Below are 19465 nucleotides of genomic sequence, written 5' to 3' on the forward strand. Positions count from 1 at the left end.
CTGCGGCAGGCTCTGCGCTGAGAGCATGGAGCCTGCTGGGGATTCTGCCTTGCCCCCTCTCTGCCCCTCCCCAGCTTGCTCTCTCTTAAAAAAAAACAACAAAAAACAAAACTGTAGGCATCTTACATTGAGTTGTAAGTGGATTTCCTTACCCTACTCCCCAAAAAGCTAGCTGTAGTTTTTATCCTGCTCATTCAGTTGATAAAAACCACCCTAAATTCTCATAACCTGCCGCTTAGTTTATTTAGCTACAAGAACTTTCTTCCCAATTGCTAACTGTGGCTTGGCTTTGTCACCATTACTGAGCTCTAACCACCCCCAGGGTAAGCACGTCCTCACAGACACCAACTGCTAGGCGGTCTGTCCTCCCAGGTGGTCAGAGGCTGAGGGAGAGACGAAGACCCCTCAGCCCCAGAGCACGAGACTGACCGCCTGACGGAGGGGAGCCCAGCCCCTGCACCCCCGCTCGCCCAGCCCTGCTCCTCACTTCCGCAGCCAGTGGTCCTCGGGGGCGAAGCGCCGCCGGCAGTCCCTCTCGTACAGCACCATCAGCCAGCCGTGGACAGAATGGAACAGCTCCAAAGTGTCCCCCTTGGCGTTCTCTGTGGGCCAAAGAGATGGGAGAGCTGTACGCACAGAGCCGGTCGGGGCTGGCGAGGAGGACGGGGTCTTGGCTCTGCTGGACACCAGACCCCCCACCCCCCCGCCCCCGAGGTCTTGGTCTCCCTCGCCCTGGGGTCTACGTGGAATAACAGAATAAAAGCTGTCCTGGGTACGTCCTGAGTGTCTGCAGGACCCTAGGGTCTCAGACACAGTCACCCCACTGCCTCCCACTAGCAGGCCATCCCAAGGACCTTTTCAATCTCAGGAGCTGTGTACTAAGCAAATTGGAAGTACTTTAGGAGGTGAGCTCGGATTTGGCGCGTGACCTGACACGTGTTTTCTTTTCACGGAAATCGACTCAAAGAAGCAAAGGGAGGTTCAGGGCAGAATCATCATCGTTAATAATCCTTCACACCTACACGTACATCCTGAAGGGAGATGTAAGACTTCCGTATTTGCACCTACTATCTTAAGAGGCCGCAGACAGAAGAAGTAAAACTTCCAATCATGTGACTAAACGTGCCTGTTCAGTTAGCTGTGGCGGGCAGTGATGCCAAGAATGATGTCGACGTTCCGGACCGCGTGCAGCACGAGGGCCGGCATCTTTACCTTACCTACGATTCCATCCCAGATCATCTTAAACACAAAGGAGTTCAGGAAAGAGGAGATGGTGACCAGCTCTTCCAGTTTGAATGAGATTTGTTCTTCATAAACTTCGATGTCGTCAAGGATCCTGAATCAGATGGAAAGATAGTCACAACCGCCCACCGAGGAAAGGGGGAAAATGAGATGTGTATCTCTTATTAGACACACAGAAGCTCACGAAATAAGCTCTGATGGGTAGGATTTGCTTCAGGAGAACCTGGAGGGGAGAGCGGGTGGGGGCAGAGGTGAAGCAAATGCGACCACGTGCGGATGAGTGTGGAAGCTGGTAATGGGCACGTGAGGGGTCCTTCTACCCTCTTCTCCACTTTCTATTATTTTGAAATTGTCCATAGTGAAAACTTCCTGAGAGAGGAAAACAACAAACTCTCTATATTTTTCTTATTCATAAGGATCCGACTGCAACATCTTAATTCATGCCTATCCACGCCTATCCAGAAACCCTGACAGAGTCTGTGCTCACTGAGCAAAGCTGTAGAATCTTCCTCTGCATCTGCTGCAGCCAATAGTGACCCTTAGTAGGTACCGGAGGAGTGTTTATGAGGGAATAAATAAATACATGTTTGAAAGAATGTGTGAATAAATGGACTGTTTAAGGTACAGGTCTACCTGAAAATTTCCTAAGTCTGCTCCATTCACTTTAAAGCACTATTCGCTCTTGGGTCACCCTGGACCCAGCCCTTCAGGGTGTCATTACCCTTGCTCTTGCCTCCAACTGCTCACGGAGCCCCTCTCTCCGCGATTCTTACCCAATCTGCCACCTACGTGTCTCTGATACCCTCCTACCCAGTGTCTTCTGCCATGAATGTAACTGCCTGGGGCCCATTCTCATAATTCTTTACCAACCTTTGGGAAAAAAATGGAATGAAAAGAATACCAAACACACAAGCAGCCACATAAGCTGAAAAAACAAAAGAATGAACTGGGACACATCTGTTAGTTCCCCACCCTGAGCACTACACTGAGAACTTGACTTTCCTTTTCTCACGTACTCCCTATCAGATGGCTGATATTTCCACTCTTTGAAGGAGGAAGCTCAGGGTGGTTAAGAAACTTGCCTAGGGTCAGCGATAATAATGACAAGAATAACAGCCCTTCCTAAGTGTCCCTGTGCTAAACACTTTGTGCTTTATCTCCTTCAATCCTCACCGCATAGCCCAGAGACACGTGCTACTCTTGTTCCCACTTCGAGATGAGGAACCAAAGGCTCAGAAAGGCGGAGTCCCCTTGCCCAAGGTGTCTCAGGAAGTGGCTCACCCAGGACTTGCATCCCCACACTCTGGCTGCGGAACTTTCCAGGTAACTGTCTAACCTAAATGGTGGAGCAGTGATTTGAACCCAGCTCTGGGAGACCCCAGAGCCCACATTCTGTGGTACTGACCCAGCTCCCCTGGAAGGATGGAACTAAGAACTGCTGAACCCCCACTATGTGCCACCTATTCCATAATCGTTTTCTTGTCTAATAACCCTGCCACATGGCTCCAGAGGATGGCGGTAATCACATCAGCAACCACTTCCTTACTGACACTGTAACTGGGCTTCTCCATGTTCTAGGAGAGGAACCCAGGACCACAGCAGTCAACCTACGTGACGAGGTGCCGGGAGCAGTCACAGAACAGCGTCAGCATGGCCAAGAGCTGCTTGGACTCTTCGGTGTCATTGTTGAGGCACTCCGAGAAGAGCTTTAGCCCTCCATGGGGCCCCAGCTCACAGATAAACGCCCACAGTTTGGGGAGCAGGTCATCAAGGTAAGTGAGTCCTGGAAAAGGACAGAAAAACCCAAGCTTCAGGTGGGGGCTCCCTCTGGTTCCCAGTTTCTCCTCCCCACTGGGGGAACAAAACACTTACTCCTGTTATTGGACATTTAATGGGTGTGAAAGAAGGTGCAGTTACTAAGAAGAATCCGGTCACCACCAGAGTAATGACGGCAATAACAGCTAACGTTTAATGGCGCTTTCCGTGTTCCAGATGTCATTCTTAGTACTCTGTGTGCATTACCACCTTTCTACCTCGTGAGATACAACATTACCTCCATCTCATAAGGGGAGAAACTGAAGCCTGGAGACCTGAAGTAATGAGCCCCAAATCACCCAGTCCAGTAAGTATCAGAGCCAAGAAAAGGAACCCAAGTCTGTTTGACTCAGTGTTTATATTTTAAATCAGGGGTTCACAAATTTTTTCTGGAAAGGCCTAGAGTCAGTACTTTCAGGCTCTGTGGGCCTGGCCTCACACCCTGCCACACTACTGAATGCTACCAGCATAGCACAAAAGCAGCCACAGACAAGATGTAAATGAATGGATGGGCTGTTTCAATAAAACTTTATTTACAAAACCAAGTGGTGGGCTGCATTTGGCCCATAGGCTGAAGTCTGCTGAGCCCTGCTTTAAACCATCTTTCTGGCTCACCTATACTTGGCAAAGTTTCCTCTCTTGTACTATTCTACCTTTGTTAAAAACGGGAAAGCGATGCAAGCACTTAACCCTGGGTGAAGCACAGGACATTTTAGGAACACTTCCCAATGGCTACAAGGCCTCAGACACACAGGCTACATCACTGTTACATGTTAAGTCTATTAGTACAGCTATTGACTCAGAGTCTGGCTCTGAAATTCCATGTATCTCTGAATACACAATAAGGTGTGTACCTCAAATGATTCCTTATATTTCACTCTATGTTGGAGTCCTTATAATAGGCCTCATTTTACAGGGTACTCTGAATCACCTGGCTTTGAACAAAGAACTGCTTCAGGAAGATATATTAGCCTGGAGAAGGAGCAGATGACGGACTCAATCAGTGCTGCTAAATGCTTAGACTAGGGGGGGTCTAAAGGAACCAGAGAGGAGTGCCCACTTAGCTCTTATTCCTAAAGGTCTGAGGTCACATTTTTAAGTGAGCAGGACGTGGTCATGGAATGCAGAACCCTCACAGTTTAAAAACAGATGGAGACAGAAGCAGAGTGAGTAGTCACACTGTGGCGACCAAAGATGTACTCCCACAGGACAATAAAGGAAGAGCACCTACTGTCACATCCTGGGAATGTCCTCACGGTGGGGACGAAAATGCTCGTATGCAGCCTCAGACCTGGATTCAACAACGGCTGTGTCTGGAGCAACCCCGACAGCAGCGAAGACGTGGGGCTCTGGAGAGCTGGGCCAGGGGACAGCACGTGGCCGCCACATGCACACGAGGAGCGGGAGCAAAGTGCGTTACCTCACGTGATCTGCTGTGTGTGCTGCTAAACAGGCAGACCGAACATTCTACCAACACTTTAGACTAGTTTATCTCATTCTTAAAAGGAAGTATTTTCCAGTTAGCCAAGAGAAGTTCTGGGTTCCCTCACTGGGACAATGGGGGATGCCTGAATGTGTGGTCACCTCAAAAGGCTGAACACAGGCCATCACCTCAAAATCACATCACTCAATATATTTCTCAAGCCCTCGCACTGGGTGCTGGAGTCCTGGGCTTGGTCTGGGCCCTTTTTCTTCTGCTTTTGCCCTCTCCTGAGGGAACCCTGGGCCCAGGGCCTTACGCACACGCCTCTGCTCGCGTCCCCACACCGTCCACTCACGGGCCTGCCTGGCACCTCGCACTCCTCACGGCCAAACAGGGCCCCTCCCAGCTGGCCTCTCCAGTTGCAAATGCAGCACCGTCCACAGGCCAACTGTCCGGCCTCACCCTTGAAGCCTCTAGCTGTCACTCACCCAAGTCCAATCTTCCTCTGGGACCTGTAGACGTGACTTCTAAAACACATCAGATGCCCTTGCTCTCAACCCTGCCGCCAGGCCAGTCCCGTGCTGCCCCACAGGGGAGCTCTGGCAGCGTCCGGGGACAGGCAGGGTTCGCACAACGGGGAGGCACGGCCGGCAGGTGTGACGACAGGGCTGCTCAACACCCTAACACGGGACAGGACGGCTTCCACCACGAAGGATCATCGGGCCCGAAACGTCAGCGGGGCTGAGGCTGGGAAACCCTGCTCAGTCCAGGCCCACAGTCTGACTACTTCCACGGTCACAGTGCCCGTCACGACAGCAACTACGCGCTTCCCTTGCTTACAGCCCATCTCCTCACACCTCGGATCCCCTGGGGAAGGGACCCTGGCTGTCTTAGTCACCTCCCGTATCCTCAGGGCCTGGCACCCACAGGTGCTCTATTGACACGTGAAGATGAGGAGGTGGTAAGCGTGAAAGAGAGAGGTGGTGGCAATTTAGGACGTAAAGAAAGGTAAAATGAAACAGAAAGTTCTAAATCCTTTATGTAGTCAGCAGCCTTATGGCTTCCAGCCCTGTCCTCATAACACCGGTTCCTGTGAGCAAGGCCTGCCCCGCACTGGAAAGCCCCCAACACCCACACCCTGTGCTCATGGGACAGGGGACTGTCTTCCTTGCTCAGCTAAGAAGGAAAACGCTGGGCAGACCCATGTGATAAGATATTATGTGGCCAATTAAAATGACATTTTGGAAAAACTGTTGACCAGGATAAAGTGCTTCTAAAGCGATTAATGGAAACGGTAATTAACGTAAAGGGTACAACTATATATTTCAGTCTAAATACGTACACATGTATAGTTCACTCAGGCACAGGTGGTTATCTTTGGACAATGGGATTAAATACAGTCTAGGTTTTCTTTTTTTCTTCCCTGGTTTTCTACTCAGGAAAAACATTAATGTTTGAAAGCAACTGGCACTCCACAATGAAAGTAAGAGCCAGGCCACAGGAACAAGCTGGCAGCACCAGGGCTGAGGCCAGCGTGAGCCACCTAGCTGAGGAGTGCCAGCCTAAAAGGGGAAAAGGTCAAAAACGACCTCTTTCAAAATCTATTCTCTGAGCCAAGGAAGCCAGAAGAAAATCAGCTTTTTCTAAGGAAAGCCATCCCCCAAATGTCGGAGACGGAAGACGCCGCCTCAGGCCCCCAAACCTGTGAGTATCTGCAACCGGATCTGGGTCAGCGTCGTCAGCGAGGTCTGGTAGAGGACACAGATGTTGCAGACCTTCTGGACCTCCGCAGAGTCCACCCGCTTACCCCCAACAGGCCTGAGAATATTCCGGACTGATGCGGACTTCTGAAACGCGCGCTTCAGGAGGTCTGGCACGGAGAGGAGAAGGGGTGTGTGAGCAGACGCTCGGCCATCTGCCCAGGTTCACTCTGTAGGAGCCTTTCGATAAAATGCCTCATCTACAGCCAGGGCTGGACAGTGGGGCGGCTGTTCTGGCTCACGGTCTCTCTTTGGGATACATTAGAAAAGCACTAACAACAGGCTTTTAGGTGGGCCCCGAAGACCTCCTCAGAACATCAGAAACTGTTTCAGAACAAGCCAGGCACATCTGACTCCGTCAGGGGATTCTTTTACTTCGCCTCTGGACTTCAGAACCCACCAGGTAAAAATTCGACTGTATTAGGGGATGATGGGTGAAGGTGGGGGCCCGGTTGATTCTCAGTTCTCTGCTCTCAGAGGGAAGCAGCATCAACCTCAGGTACTGATACCTGGTCTGGGCTGTGCTCACTGTAGTTATAAATCTTCCCACTTACATCTACATCCTGCTGGAGCAGTACTGGGCCCCTGCGAGACGGGGCTCTGCACCATGCTGGCTGGCAGAAAAGTCACCCTGACCCTGGAAATCTGTCACAGGTGGGCGACTCTACTGAATTCTGTGTCACTGGCATTTCCTGAACTTTTCTTAGAGTGGACAACAAAAAACCTTTCCACGGAACCCATGACTGATTCTGCTGTAGGAGCAATGTGGAGGTGGGCAAGCAATGTGGAGTGTCCTCTGCATATGGACTGTCACATGGGAGACTTTCCTTTATGATTAGGAACTCATAAAGGCTCTACTTCCCTTAAGAAATGAACCTTCCAAGGCACCTGAGTTGCTCGGTCAGTTAAGTGCCTCTTAGTCTGATTTGAGCTCAGGTCATGATCTCACGGTTTGTGAAATGGAGCCCCACACTGGGCTCTGCGCTGACAGCACAGAGCCTTCTTGGGACTCTCTCTCTCAATAAATAAACATAAAAAAAATTGGGGGTACTGGGGTGGCTCAGTTGGATAAGGGTCCCACTCTTGATTTTGACACAGGTCATGATCTAACGGTTTGTGGATCAAGCCCCATGCTGGGCTCTGTGCTGACAGCGCAGACTGCTGGGGACCCTCTTTCTCCCTCTCCCTCCGCCCCTTCCCTGGTCAGGCTTTTTCTTTCTCTTTCTCTCAAAATAAATAAACTTAAAAAAAAATTAAAAATTTAAGAAACGGGCCTTCCTTCTTCCTGCTAGTGAAGAGTAAGAAAAGATCTCTCATCCCCTTTTCATTTTAGCTTCTAGAAATTCAGCACTTGCCAAATGCAAGTTTAGAGACAACCACCAGGCCCTTGTGGACCGTCCATCTGCGGGAGCTCTTCTCTATGTGTGACCTCGGCTTCGTTCACCTATTGGTATTTCCCTGGTCCTTGTTTTCTATTCCCGAGGATTTTCTACTGCAGTTTTGCTAAATGTGAACTTGGCTCAGCGGTTAAGACCTTCGTGGGGGGAGTTTGCGTGTCACAAGACGGAGGGGACAGGGCACCCAGGGACGGCTGGACTGCCCGAGCCAGGCAGAGCACTTACTCTTCACGGGGAGCACGTTCTGGGGGGAGGCCGGCTGTGCATGCACTGGCTCCTGGTTCTCCAGCAGCTTCTTATTCAGGATGTCACTGAAGAAGACCCGGATGAGAGGCACCCCCCAAAGGAACTGCAGCTGTTTGGTGATCAAGGGCATGGACTCGTTAAGGCTAGGAGAGAGCAGGACCGGGGGTCAGCTTCGGCTGCTGGATGGCCCAGGGAGAGCCCACTCAGCTCCCCAGCGGGCCTTCCGCTCTGAGGAGGGGCTACAACCCNAGTGCGAGGGTAAGAGAATGGGGGCCTAGACTCCTACGGCACTGGCCTGTCTTCTCTGCCGCCCAAGGGCCGCCAGCCCCGCCCCCCATACTCTGCCTCCCCATCTCTGTTCTGACCCCACCCCACTTACCGCCAGACTACAGAAGCAATCTGCGGTCTGCAGCACCGTCTGCTTCTTCACCTCTAGCCTGCAGGCCTGGCCTGTGAGTCTCCCTGACCCCCAACCTCCTGAAAGTCTCCTCGCTCCACGCAGCAGCACTCACAGCGGACTCACACTCCCAACAGCCGCCTCATCACCTCCCGGCTCAAGATCCTAAGATGGCATCCGTGGCTCCCAGCACCACAGTGGAAACACCCGTGAGCACAAGCCAGGCCTAGACGAAGGCGCTTCACATGCCTCATCTCCTTCAACCCTTGGGAACAACACTATCCGAGACTGTGAAGACGACCCCCGTGTTTCAGGCTTGGAGCAGAGCAGGCTGCTCACGGCTGGCCTCCCCGGCCCTCCTGAGGCTCCCCACACACATGCTCCACTCTCTTCAGGCTAGACTACCACGCTGGGGCCTGTCATCGGCTGGCCATCTGCCTTTCCAACTGGATGGCACTCCGGTACGAGGAAAAGGGAGACTCTCCTGGGGGTTTTCTCCCCCGGTGCTCATTCTTTGTTTCACAGGCATCTGCCAGGGACCCAGGCAGCTACGTGAACAGGAAAAGAGCTGGAAGCCCCAGCCACCTTCACTCCTGAGACCCGCCCCATCTCAGCATGGGGGGTGGGGTGGGGGTTTTGCTTTCAAATTTGTGATGCCATTTACTTAATCTCTCTCTTCTAGCCTAGCATTTTTAATGTTTTTGAGTCCTTTAGTTAAAACACTTTAAAATTTATATTCCACCTCTTGAAAAGGATCTGAGGAGACCTCTACCCACTTTCTGTCATATGTCTTAGTTTAGCATCTCCAAAAGATGGCAGTCTAGGGAGTCAGGAAAAGTGATATTGAAAAAAAACCAGGGCTGACAGATAAGGTTCATAACTGACTAAAGAATGAAATACAAAATAAAACCATCTCAAAAAAAACTATTGAGGGGCACCAGGGTGGCTCAGTCAGTTGAGCGTCTGACTCCTGATCTTGGCTCAGGTCACGATCAATCTGTGGGTTTGAGCCCCACATTGGGGTCTGCAATGATGGTGTGGAGTCTGCTTGGCATTCTCTCTCTCTCCCTCTCTCTCTGTCTCTACCCCCAAGCATGTGCATGCTCTCTCTCAAAATAAATAAACTTAAAAAAAAAAACCCTATTGATATTTACAGGTAAAAAAAAAAGAAACTAAAGGGACAGTCACACAGTTGTCTCTGGGTGATAGCATAATGGGATGGCTTTTATTCCCTTTTGGTCTTATCTAGATTTTATCCAGTGAATATATATTACTTTTATAACAAGAAACAAGACAGCAGAAGCTGGAAGGAAGCTGGAAGGAAGAAGGGGGAGGTGGTGAGAGGCAGGCAGGAGACAAGAAAGGCGGTGATTTGCCCCAGGACTTACCCATAGTCCACAGATTGGGAGAACCAGCCGAGGACGGGGTGCCAGTGTGTCAGATTGGATTTCTTCTGGGACACGTACTTCTGACAGTAGCACAGCATCTGGGTCAGCAAACTCACGAACCCATCTGTCTCCTCCTCTAACACCTTGGGGCTGAGAGAGCCCAGCTGCAGAAGGTTGCCTACAAAGAGAGAGGGCCGAGTGCATGGAACCCTGGGTAGACCCACCTCGTCACCTCACAGCCCTGCCCTCTGCTGGGAGCTCTCGTGGCCACGGCCACGTCCATGCGCAGGGAGAAATTCCACGCAAAGAGGCAGCCGGCAGCTGGCAGTGCTGGGGCCGCTCTGTAGTGCACGTGGCTTCTGACCCCGCCCTGCCGCAGAGGAGCTGTGCGGCCCTCAACCAGCCTCTCGAATCTGCTTCCTCATCTAGAAGACTGGAATAATGATCCCTACCCTTGCTGTCAGGACAATGTGTGGACTCATGTGCAGGCGTGTGTGAGCTTCAGTTAGCATATAACACTTCGGTACGACACAAAGGTCTGAAAATCGAGTCAGTGTAAGAAGTGTCCTTTGGAAGGACATCTGAGAGTGCTGGGAAGTCACTCACCATGAACCCCCTTAAAATTTGGCCCAAGGACCTTTATTTCATATTAAAAAAAACCCCAACTTCTAAGTGGTGAGCATTAAGCTCTATCCATTCTCTTTTGTCCTTTCTTTACTTACAAGGAAAACGTAAAATAGATGATGCACGCTCTGATCTAAACACCGCCCCGCCATGCCCTCCCTTCTCTCTTGAGATGAGAATCACCCAGGTGACTCCTCCCATTTTCAGTCGTCTCTTGGCTGACAGGAAGCTGAGGGCCGACACCTAACACTGTCACTCAACCAGGTTTTCCAGATGCTATATTTTCCATCAGTTTTCAATTCTACATGTCTATTTATGTATCTGAGCACATGTCTTTTATTGTTAAGTACTTCTAATCGTTACTAAAAACAGACCACGATCTCCAGAGCAGTGAAAAGCAAGACCGTTCGGGTTTTTCCTGACCAGCCACAGACACTCACCCATCAGACAAAGCGTATGGCATCCTTCTAAGCTTTCACATACTTCACGGCATCGGTCTTCGTTTCTTAAAAATGTGATGAATTTACGAAGCATGTCATGAGATTCTAAAACGGTGAGGCGCTGCAAACAATTGCAGAGTGTTAAGGTAGAAGCCACGGGCAGGATTCCCACTAGAGCATGAACCTGATCATTTGCACATCAACACTTAGATGCCAAGCATGCTCTCGGTGGCCAGAAGAAAATGAACAAAGATGAGGCCCTGGCTCTCTCGGCTGCTAACACGGGTGCGTCTACAGCAGCTGCTGGTTTAGAACGAGTATCAGGAGAAGAGGTGGGAATGAACAGAGAAAACATTTTACTCTCTAATTTCTATGAAGACGGCAAAAATGGACTGGGGGTGGGGAAGAAGAGAGCCACTTACCTCAGGGGTCACTGTGCTGAGGTGAGTCACGAGAGCAGGCACAGACATGATGTGGACGAGGAAGGGCCGAATCAGACTGTCTGAAAATTGTGCGGCGATCACAGGGCTAGACACAGACAGGTCGCCTTATTCACACGTGTTTGCGTGTGGCCCCGGCACCAAAGAACTGCTCTGCCAACGGCTCCAACTCCCTTGAAATTATGCCTCCCAGGAGTTCTGGGGAAAACTAAAGGCTGAAAATGGGGACATCCACTGGGGGAGGGGTGAGTCAGTGACACTACAGTCAGAGGGCACTGCTATGAGATATCAGTTTTGAAATTTACGGACATGAGAGAGCATTCATGCTGTAATGAACTTTATTTTTTATTAAAAGAAATTTTTATGTCTATTTCTTATTGAGACAGAGAGAGGTCAGAGAGGGAATCTGAAGCAGGCTCCAGGCTCTGAGCTAGCTGTCAGCACAGAGCCCAACGTGGGGCTCGAACCCACGAACTGTGAGATCATGACCCGAGCTGAAGTCGGACGCTTAACTGACTGAGCCACCCAGGCGCCCCAGTGCTGTAATGCACTTTAAAGAAGGCAGGCGAAGAAACTACTTTCATAGGAGACCAGGGAGGAGGCAGTGACTGGGAGGAAGGAACAGAGCTTCTGGAATGCTGGTTCTGTTCTATTTCTCAATGGGGGTGGTGCTTATGCAAGTGTGTTTACTATGTGACAAATCACCAAGAATTCTCACTTCAATGAAGCAATTTGTTTTAAATATATATTATGATAATAATTTGTGTGTGTGTATGTCTATAAACCCATATGTATATGCAAGTAAAAACACAAGGAGACAGATTTAGGAAAATGTTAACGATGTAACTATGGGTTGTAGAATCATGAGAAACATCTTTTCTTCCTTGTATTTTTCTGTTTTATCCAGGCTTTCTACAGTAAGCATGTATAACCTCCAGGATCAGAAAAAAAGATAAACATTATTAAAATAAGATAACGACCCCTACCTCATACACCTCATAATATAGCTCGAGTATATTAAGAATGAACTTGAAATGGATTATATGCCTAAATGCTAGTGTTATAACTAAAACTACAAAAACTCTTAACAAGAAAACAGGAATAAACCTTTGTGACTTTGGGTGAGGCAATGATTTCTTAGGACACAAAGATCGTGAATAAAATTTAAAACGTTTGCGCTTCAAGAGACACCATCAAGGAAGTGAAAAGACAACACGAAGAAAGGAAGGAAATATTTGCAAGTGATCGCCTGATAAGGAACTTTTATTCGGGACATATAAAGAACTCAGAGGTCAACAACAAAAGATGAATAATCCAATTAAACAATGGGCAGAGTATCTACATAGACATTTCTCCAGAGAGAGAGAGATACAAATGGCTAGAGAGCACATGATGAGACGGTTGACATCACTGGCTATCAGGGAACTGCAGATCCAAACAGCAGTGAGGGAGCACCTTGCACCCACACGTGGCCATGATAGAAAAAGACAACAAGTGCTGGTGGGAATATGCAGAAACCGTAACGCTCATTCACTGCTAGTGGGAACGTCAGACAGGGCAACGACTTTGGAAAAGTCTGGCAGTGCCTCAAAGAGTTAAGCACACTGTGGCCCCATGAGCCACCAATTCCACTCCTAGGAATATATGGGAGAGAATGAAAACTATGTCCGCACAAAAAAACTTCACGCAGAAATGTTCACAGCGGCACCATTCAGGATAGGCAAAAACCAGACACAACCCAAAGGTGGCACAGCCATACCACAGAGTATTACTCAACCGTAAACAAGAACAAAGAACTGGTACATTCTACAAGGCAGATACACACGTGTACAAAGGGGAAGAAGCCAGGCACGGATGACCACACAGTGCAGGGTTCCATTTATGTGGAACGTCCAGAACAGGCAAATCCCGAGGGAGGGAAAGAGGAGTGGTTGCTGGGGACTCTGGGGGGCGGTGGGAGTGGGGGAAGGAGTGTGACTCTAATGGGCACGGGATTTCTTTCTGGGTAATTAACATGTTCTGGAATGTTCTGGTGATGGTCGCACAATTCTGCAAATGTACTAAAAACCAGTGAATTGTATACCTCAAATGAGTGAAAGGTAGGACATGTGAATTACAATTCAAAAGAAATTGTTATTTACGAAAACAGAAGCTGTGCAGGAAAAAAAGAAGTCATAAGGACTTACGGGGGGGCTCCTGTGTGGCTCAGTCAGTTAAGTGTCTGACTCATGATTTCAGCTCAGTTCATGATCTCACAGTGATGAGATCAAGTCCCTTGTCAGGATTTGCGCTGGGTGAGGAAACTGCTTGAGCCTCTCTCCCTCCTTCTCCCTCTGTCCCTTCCTAGCTTGTACATGGGCGCGCGCACTCTCTCTCTCTCTCTTTCAATAAATTAAAAAAAAACAAACGTACAGGAGGAAACTGATCTCTTCTAGCTAACGTGCTCCAATGGCAATGATAAGTATGTTAGCAGTATTTAGACAATCAGAATTTGTGTTATAAACTTTCACTTTCAGGAGTACATTTGTGGACAAGAAAACTGCATGAGGCTGAAATGCTCAACGTATCAGTGTCTGTGTCAACCACCTGTCTGTAGGAGGCTGTCCAACCAAGCTAAGTTCACTGAGCTGAGTTGGACAAAAGATAATTCTCTAAAAAGGGGATCGAGTTTTTTTCTGTGTGTTAGAAACAGGTGTAGATCAGGACCAAGCAATCACCTAGACAGAGGAAAAAGCACACCTCAAGAGAATGCCACCAAAGCTGTGACTTATCACTTCCCACTTCCAAGAGGACGGCTGCGTCACCAAGGGGGCACCAAGGGCAGGACCCCACCCTGAGCCATAACCCGGAGTGACTCAGTCTGACCGACCAGGAAGGAGGCAGGGCTGCCTCGAGGGAGGCCAGTCTCAAAAGGTCACACACACAGGCCAGGCACTCGCTTTCCCTCAATGCCTTGTTCTGTGCATCCCCGCATGAGGCCGTCAGACACCTCCTCTGGGGGGCCTGGGGGCTCAGCCGCCTGAGCATCTGACTCTTGGTTTCAGCTCAGGTCATGATCTCATGCTGTGTGAATTCAAGCCCCATGTCCGGCTCCATGCTGACAGCAGGGAGCCTGCTTGGGATTCTCTCTCCCTGCTCTCTGTGTCCCTCCCCTACTCTTTCTCTTTCAAAATAAGTAAACTTTAAATTTTTTTAAATGTTTTATTTATTTCTGAGAGAGAGAGAGAGAGATAGCGTGAGCAGGGGAGGGGCAGAGAGAGAGAGGGATACAGAATCTGAAGCAGGCTCCAGGCTCTGAGCTGTCAGCACAGGGCTTGACACGGGGCTCGAATGCACGAACCGTGAGATCATGACCTGAGCCGAAGTGGGACGCTTAGCCGACTGAGCCACCCAGGCGCCCCGAAAAATAAGCAAACTTAAAAAAAAAAAAACAAAAAAACCGCTTCCTTTAAGCTTTGCAATTGTTGCACTTGAGCCCCCTTCTATAGACGTCCTGCTAGGATGCTGTGTGACCAGGGGCATGTGCCTTAACCTCTCTGGGCCTGAGCTTCCTCATCTATAAAACCAAGATTAGAGAATGTGGTGAGGAGTCGGTTAATGAGGGTAAAAATCTTAAAACAATCGTGTGGCCCACAAATGTTGGCTATTTGCATCATAGGATTTAGCAATTGCATCCAAACGCATCACTTACGATTGCACAGACTTTCAGTAGTACATCCCAGTATGACAAAGCCACCAGCTGTTTTGTTTTAAAAGGTCCTGGCCATGTTCGATTACATACAAGTACTCAGAGGGGAAAAAGGACACTATTTAAGGAGAAGGCTGGAGAGCTGCCCAGGCAGAGTGAGTCAACAGGCTCTAACGTACAGAATGAAAAAGTCTAAGGTGATGGAGGCAACCATATTCTTAAAGGAGAAGGAACATGCCGGATTGGCTGGATGTGACCTTCTCGGTGACTCACTCTGAATTACAACACACTGGGACGGGGGAGGGACGCTGGAACAGAAAGAAGGACTTCTGTCCTCAGGAGACAGAGGAGGTGGCAGTGCAGCTGCCCCGCCCTGGAGCTCAGGCACCCGTGTGTCAACCCTTCCCTGCCCCTGACACGCGGGGAGAGTGGGCGATGCTGCAATGGGCTGCTCCAGAAGGTGACTCAGAGAGAGACGCTGCTGGAAAACCTGTCTGCACCTACGTCTCATGACTCATTAAATACGACTCCTCTCAGTGTTGGAACGGAAGGTGTAACCGTTTCTGAAGCAGTCTGGTCTACTGCTGTAACTACAGCACTGCTGGCGGACCCGTTCCTTCTCGGAAGGATCTCGCCTCTAGGAATGGGCTGTCCAACGCAGTAGCTATGTGTGGCTCCTAGCCGCTTAAAATGTGGTTAGTTCAGATGCAGATAGGCTTTAAGGGTAAAATACACACCAGGTTTTGAAGACTCAGTATGAAAAGAAATAAATGATTAAGTTAATTTGTTTTAAGGTTTATTATTTATTTTTGAGAGACCGAGTGTGAGGAGGGGAAAGGCAGAGAGAGAGGGAGACAGAGAATCTGAAGCAGGCTCCAGGCTCTGAGCTGTCGGCACAGAGCCCAACGCGGGGCTCAAACCCACAAACAGTGAGATCATGACCTGAGCTGAAGTCAGATGCTTAACTGCCTGAGCCAAGTAGGTGCTCAAGTTAATTTTAACTAAATTAAGAATTTAAAAGACTACGTGTGGAAATGGTTTTATTTTGGATATATAGTTTTTAAACAATTTCCCCCTTTTTTTGGACTTTTAAAATGTGGTTCTCATTGCAGAGAAGGCTGCTCTAAACCAGCCTTGTCCAACAGAACTTTCCGTGATAGTGGAGATGCTTCCTCTTTGTGTGGTCCAATAAGGCTGTCACTGCTCAGGCTCATGTGGTCCCAAAGCACTTGAAATGTGGCTAATGGAACTGAGGAACTGAATTCTTCTTTGTTTTTAATTTTATTTTTACTTTTAAAGAGGGGGGTAGAGAGAGAATGTGAGCAGGGGGCAGAAGCAGAGGGGGAGAGAAAACCTTAAGCAGTCTCCATACTTAGCATGGAGCCCAACACGGAGCTCGATCCCATGACTCTGGATCATGATCTGACCAGAAATCAAGAGTCGGATGCTCAACCAACTGGGCCACCCAGATGCCTCAAGGAACTGAATTCTTAATTTTAAGAGACGTCTATTTAAACAACCCCCAGTGGCTAATGGTTAGCGGAAAGCACAGTCTAGACCTGGAGTGACAAAATATGCCTCACAGGCCAAGCTGTGCCCCTTGCCTATTTTTGCAAACACGGTTTTAACAAAGCATGGCCATTCTCATCCATGTGCATATGGTCTATAGGTGCTCCGTGCCATAACAGCAGGGTGGTTGTGATAGACACTGCATGGGCCACAGAAGTGAAACTATGTATTAGCTGGCCCCTTACAGAAAAAGTTTGACCAACCGATATTCTAGACCATGGTTTGCTAAACCAGGAATCCACAGGGAGGGAGTCCGTGTCTACCGACAGACACGCTCCAGCAGTGAAAATGAAGTGAGGGTACTCCACATTCAGAGGTGTTTGGGCCAACATTGGATTAAACAAGCCCAAAGGTTCTTAGACCTTGGCACTCGTCAAGAGCTTTCTGTGGTCGAGGTGCCCCCGGGAATTACAAGGGGGCAGAGCAGGGAGCTCCACATCGCCGTCTAACCACAACATTCCCCGTGCCCCAAGTTGTTATTATCTCGGGATTAAGATGGTCAAATTATCTTATTAACATCTCCTCCAAGTCTGGGCTCCTCTCAGCGGTTTAAGAATATTCCGGACTCATTAACAGACACAGCTTTGTGCACTTGATGATTCTCAGAACTGCAGGCACAATTTCTGTATGGAAGTATATAGCTCCTTATGAATTTTTTATCCCCAGTCTAAGTGACGGCAAACAGTACAACCTCTCTGGGCCTCCAGATTCTGACATTTTATTGTACTTTATTTATTTCTTTATTTTTGAGAAAAACAAACAGAGCATGAGCGGGGGAGGGAGAAAGAGAGCGAGAACGAGAGAGCGAGAGAGAGAGAGCGAGAGAGCGCGCGTGCGAGTGCGAGAAACAGAGAATCACAAGCAGGCTCCGCACCATCAGCACAGAGCCCGGAGCAGGGCTCGATCTCACTAACCTGTGAGATCACGACCTGACCTGAAACCAACAGTTGGATGCTGAACCAACAGTCACCCAGGCGCCCCAGATTCTAACATTTATTTTTTTAATGTTTTATTTATTTCTGAGAGAGAGAGAGAGAGATAGAGACAGTGTGACCACGGGAGGGTTAGAGAGACAGGGAGATGCAGAATCTGAAACAGGCTCCAGGCCCTGAGCTGGCTGTCAGCACAGAGCCCTATGTAGGGCCCGAACCCACGAACCACGAGATCATGGCTTCAGCTGAAGTTGGACGCTTAATCGACAAAACCATCCAGGCACCCCAGATTCTAACATTTTAAACCCGGGCTCACAACACCACTCCCTTTGCCCTCTGCTCTGCCTTTCACCAGGTCTCCAACTCGAGGGGCTCTCTTTATCTTACCAATTAAAAGTTCAAAAGGAAAAATGCTTTGGATTTGGGCCCCTGGCACAATAAAATTCACTTTGAAAAGCTTCCTTCAAATCACGATGCAAAAAATGCAGAGGCACAAACAGAGCTGCCACAGATGCACCCCATCAGTGAAGAGAACAGAACAGGCAAGCCCACACATAACTCGAGGAACAGGAGGAAGGGAAAGCGAGGAGGAAGTTTCCCGAAGCACGCCGGCCCCTCAGCTGCAGTGAGTTACTCACCGGAGCGCGAGAGAAAAGGTCGCTGTTAAAGTGCCTTTGGACAGACAAGGCCGGGGTCTTGCCAGGCCACGGGTTAACAGCATCTGAAAAAGAACATTTTAACTGGTGAGGGGCCAATGCCAACCCACAGTCACTTGTACGTGAAAAAACAGCTGAGAAGTAAAATGAGTGCTTCAGATTAAAAAAAAAACCAACCTTATTTAGAATGTTTTCTAAAAATGGAGAGGAAAGTAAAGGGTTCCTCCTTCATCATACCACTGTCTCTCTAAACACTGTGTTTAAATTTTTAAAATAAGAAACAGCCAAACAAGTTTATAGCCAATAAAAAGACGCCCAGACTTAAAATTTGACATGTATGCTACTCCTATATTCTGGCGTCCAGAAGATTCCTCACAGAGATGTGCTGTCAACAGCACTGCCCTTGGCTTTCAGCCCCCCCCCCCCCAGGGTTTGTGTGAGAAGAGGAAACCCGTTCAGGAAGGAGCCCCTCTCAGCACCAGGCAGAAGGAAGGGCTCAATCAATGCTACTTCTAAACTTGAGAATTCCAAAGCGCTTTGAAACTGTGATGAGAGTTCTGGCAATCCCCTGGGGGTGTGAGCTGGCACAATCAGGGGCGGTATGGACACAGCAAGAAAGGGAACTCCAGACCTCACCCAAGAAGGAAGCCAAGGGAACCAAGCCTGAGGCCTCCTTCTCAACTTCAAAGGTCAAGTGGCTGGGTTATTCCCATAGCCAAAGATGTAGCACAATGAAGGGACCCCAGTGCCACCGTCCCCCCCTAAACACAGATCACAACCGACTCAAGGCGGGGGGGAGGGACAGGATGCTGAGCATTAAACTCCTCCTGCAAAAAGGTTTCTGTGAAGAGGGCACCAGGTGTGCCGAAATCAGCTGTAAACACTCAAGTTCAGGTATTGAAGAGGGAGGTCACGTGTTAGGGGACTAGCTCACAAACCTGTAGCACGGGATAGAATCCACGCTGGTTGAGATGTCCCATTATGTTTGCACAGATGTGGTTCATGGCCGGTCGAAGACTCTCCCCTAAATGAAGAAAAGAGTCTGGAAAAAAAGGCTCTGGCCTGACTGTGAACTGTTTATAGCGTACCACCAGCCTGAGGCTTATGGGGTACCCCAGGCGCAAGGCCATACTTTCTGAGGCCTGTCTCCCTACTCCCCTTCAGCTTGGTACCAGAGCACAGGGAGAGGCTGAGCTCCAGAATTCTCTCTCCTGGAAGGTCTGGTTCAATTGTCACCTCTTAGGTGACGGGTCCTATGATTTTCCTTAGCCAGGAGTAACGTCCCCAGCTTCTGAGCACCTGTCACACCTTTCCTAATTCACTCCGAGGGCCTGGCACCTTTTGCTCTCTGTGGCCACCTCTCCCCGCGGGGACAGAAGCACCCTGGAACTCAAGGTCAGAACTCACCAAGCTTTAAATGCCCACCCGCCTGCCCCGGCCCCACAGTC

At 49.3% G+C, this 19465-nt stretch overlaps 1 protein-coding gene across 4 annotated transcripts in view; it reads right to left on the reverse strand.

Moving 5' to 3' along the window:
- UBE3B (ubiquitin protein ligase E3B) overlaps positions 1-19465 on the reverse strand; it is a 55045-nt gene that overhangs the window by 25927 nt on the left and 9653 nt on the right. For all 4 annotated transcript variants that reach the window (XM_077765946.1, XM_077765943.1, XM_077765944.1 and 1 more), the window contains 10 exons: positions 18956-19041; positions 18000-18082; positions 11155-11260; positions 10733-10853; positions 9669-9846; positions 7863-8026; positions 6183-6350; positions 2854-3025; positions 1218-1336; positions 488-602 (listed from right to left, as the gene is read on the reverse strand). In XM_077765946.1, the coding sequence (XP_077622072.1) occupies positions 488-602; positions 1218-1336; positions 2854-3025; positions 6183-6350; positions 7863-8026; positions 9669-9846; positions 10733-10853; positions 11155-11260; positions 18000-18082; positions 18956-19041 (1312 nt within the window). The remainder of the gene's footprint in view (positions 1-487; positions 603-1217; positions 1337-2853; positions 3026-6182; positions 6351-7862; positions 8027-9668; positions 9847-10732; positions 10854-11154; positions 11261-17999; positions 18083-18955; positions 19042-19465) is intronic.

The sequence above is a fragment of the Crocuta crocuta genome, unplaced genomic scaffold (assembly GCF_008692635.1).
Source record: "Crocuta crocuta isolate KB4526 unplaced genomic scaffold, BGI_CrCroc_1.0 scaffold339, whole genome shotgun sequence".
NCBI classification, from domain to species: domain Eukaryota; kingdom Metazoa; phylum Chordata; class Mammalia; order Carnivora; family Hyaenidae; genus Crocuta; species Crocuta crocuta.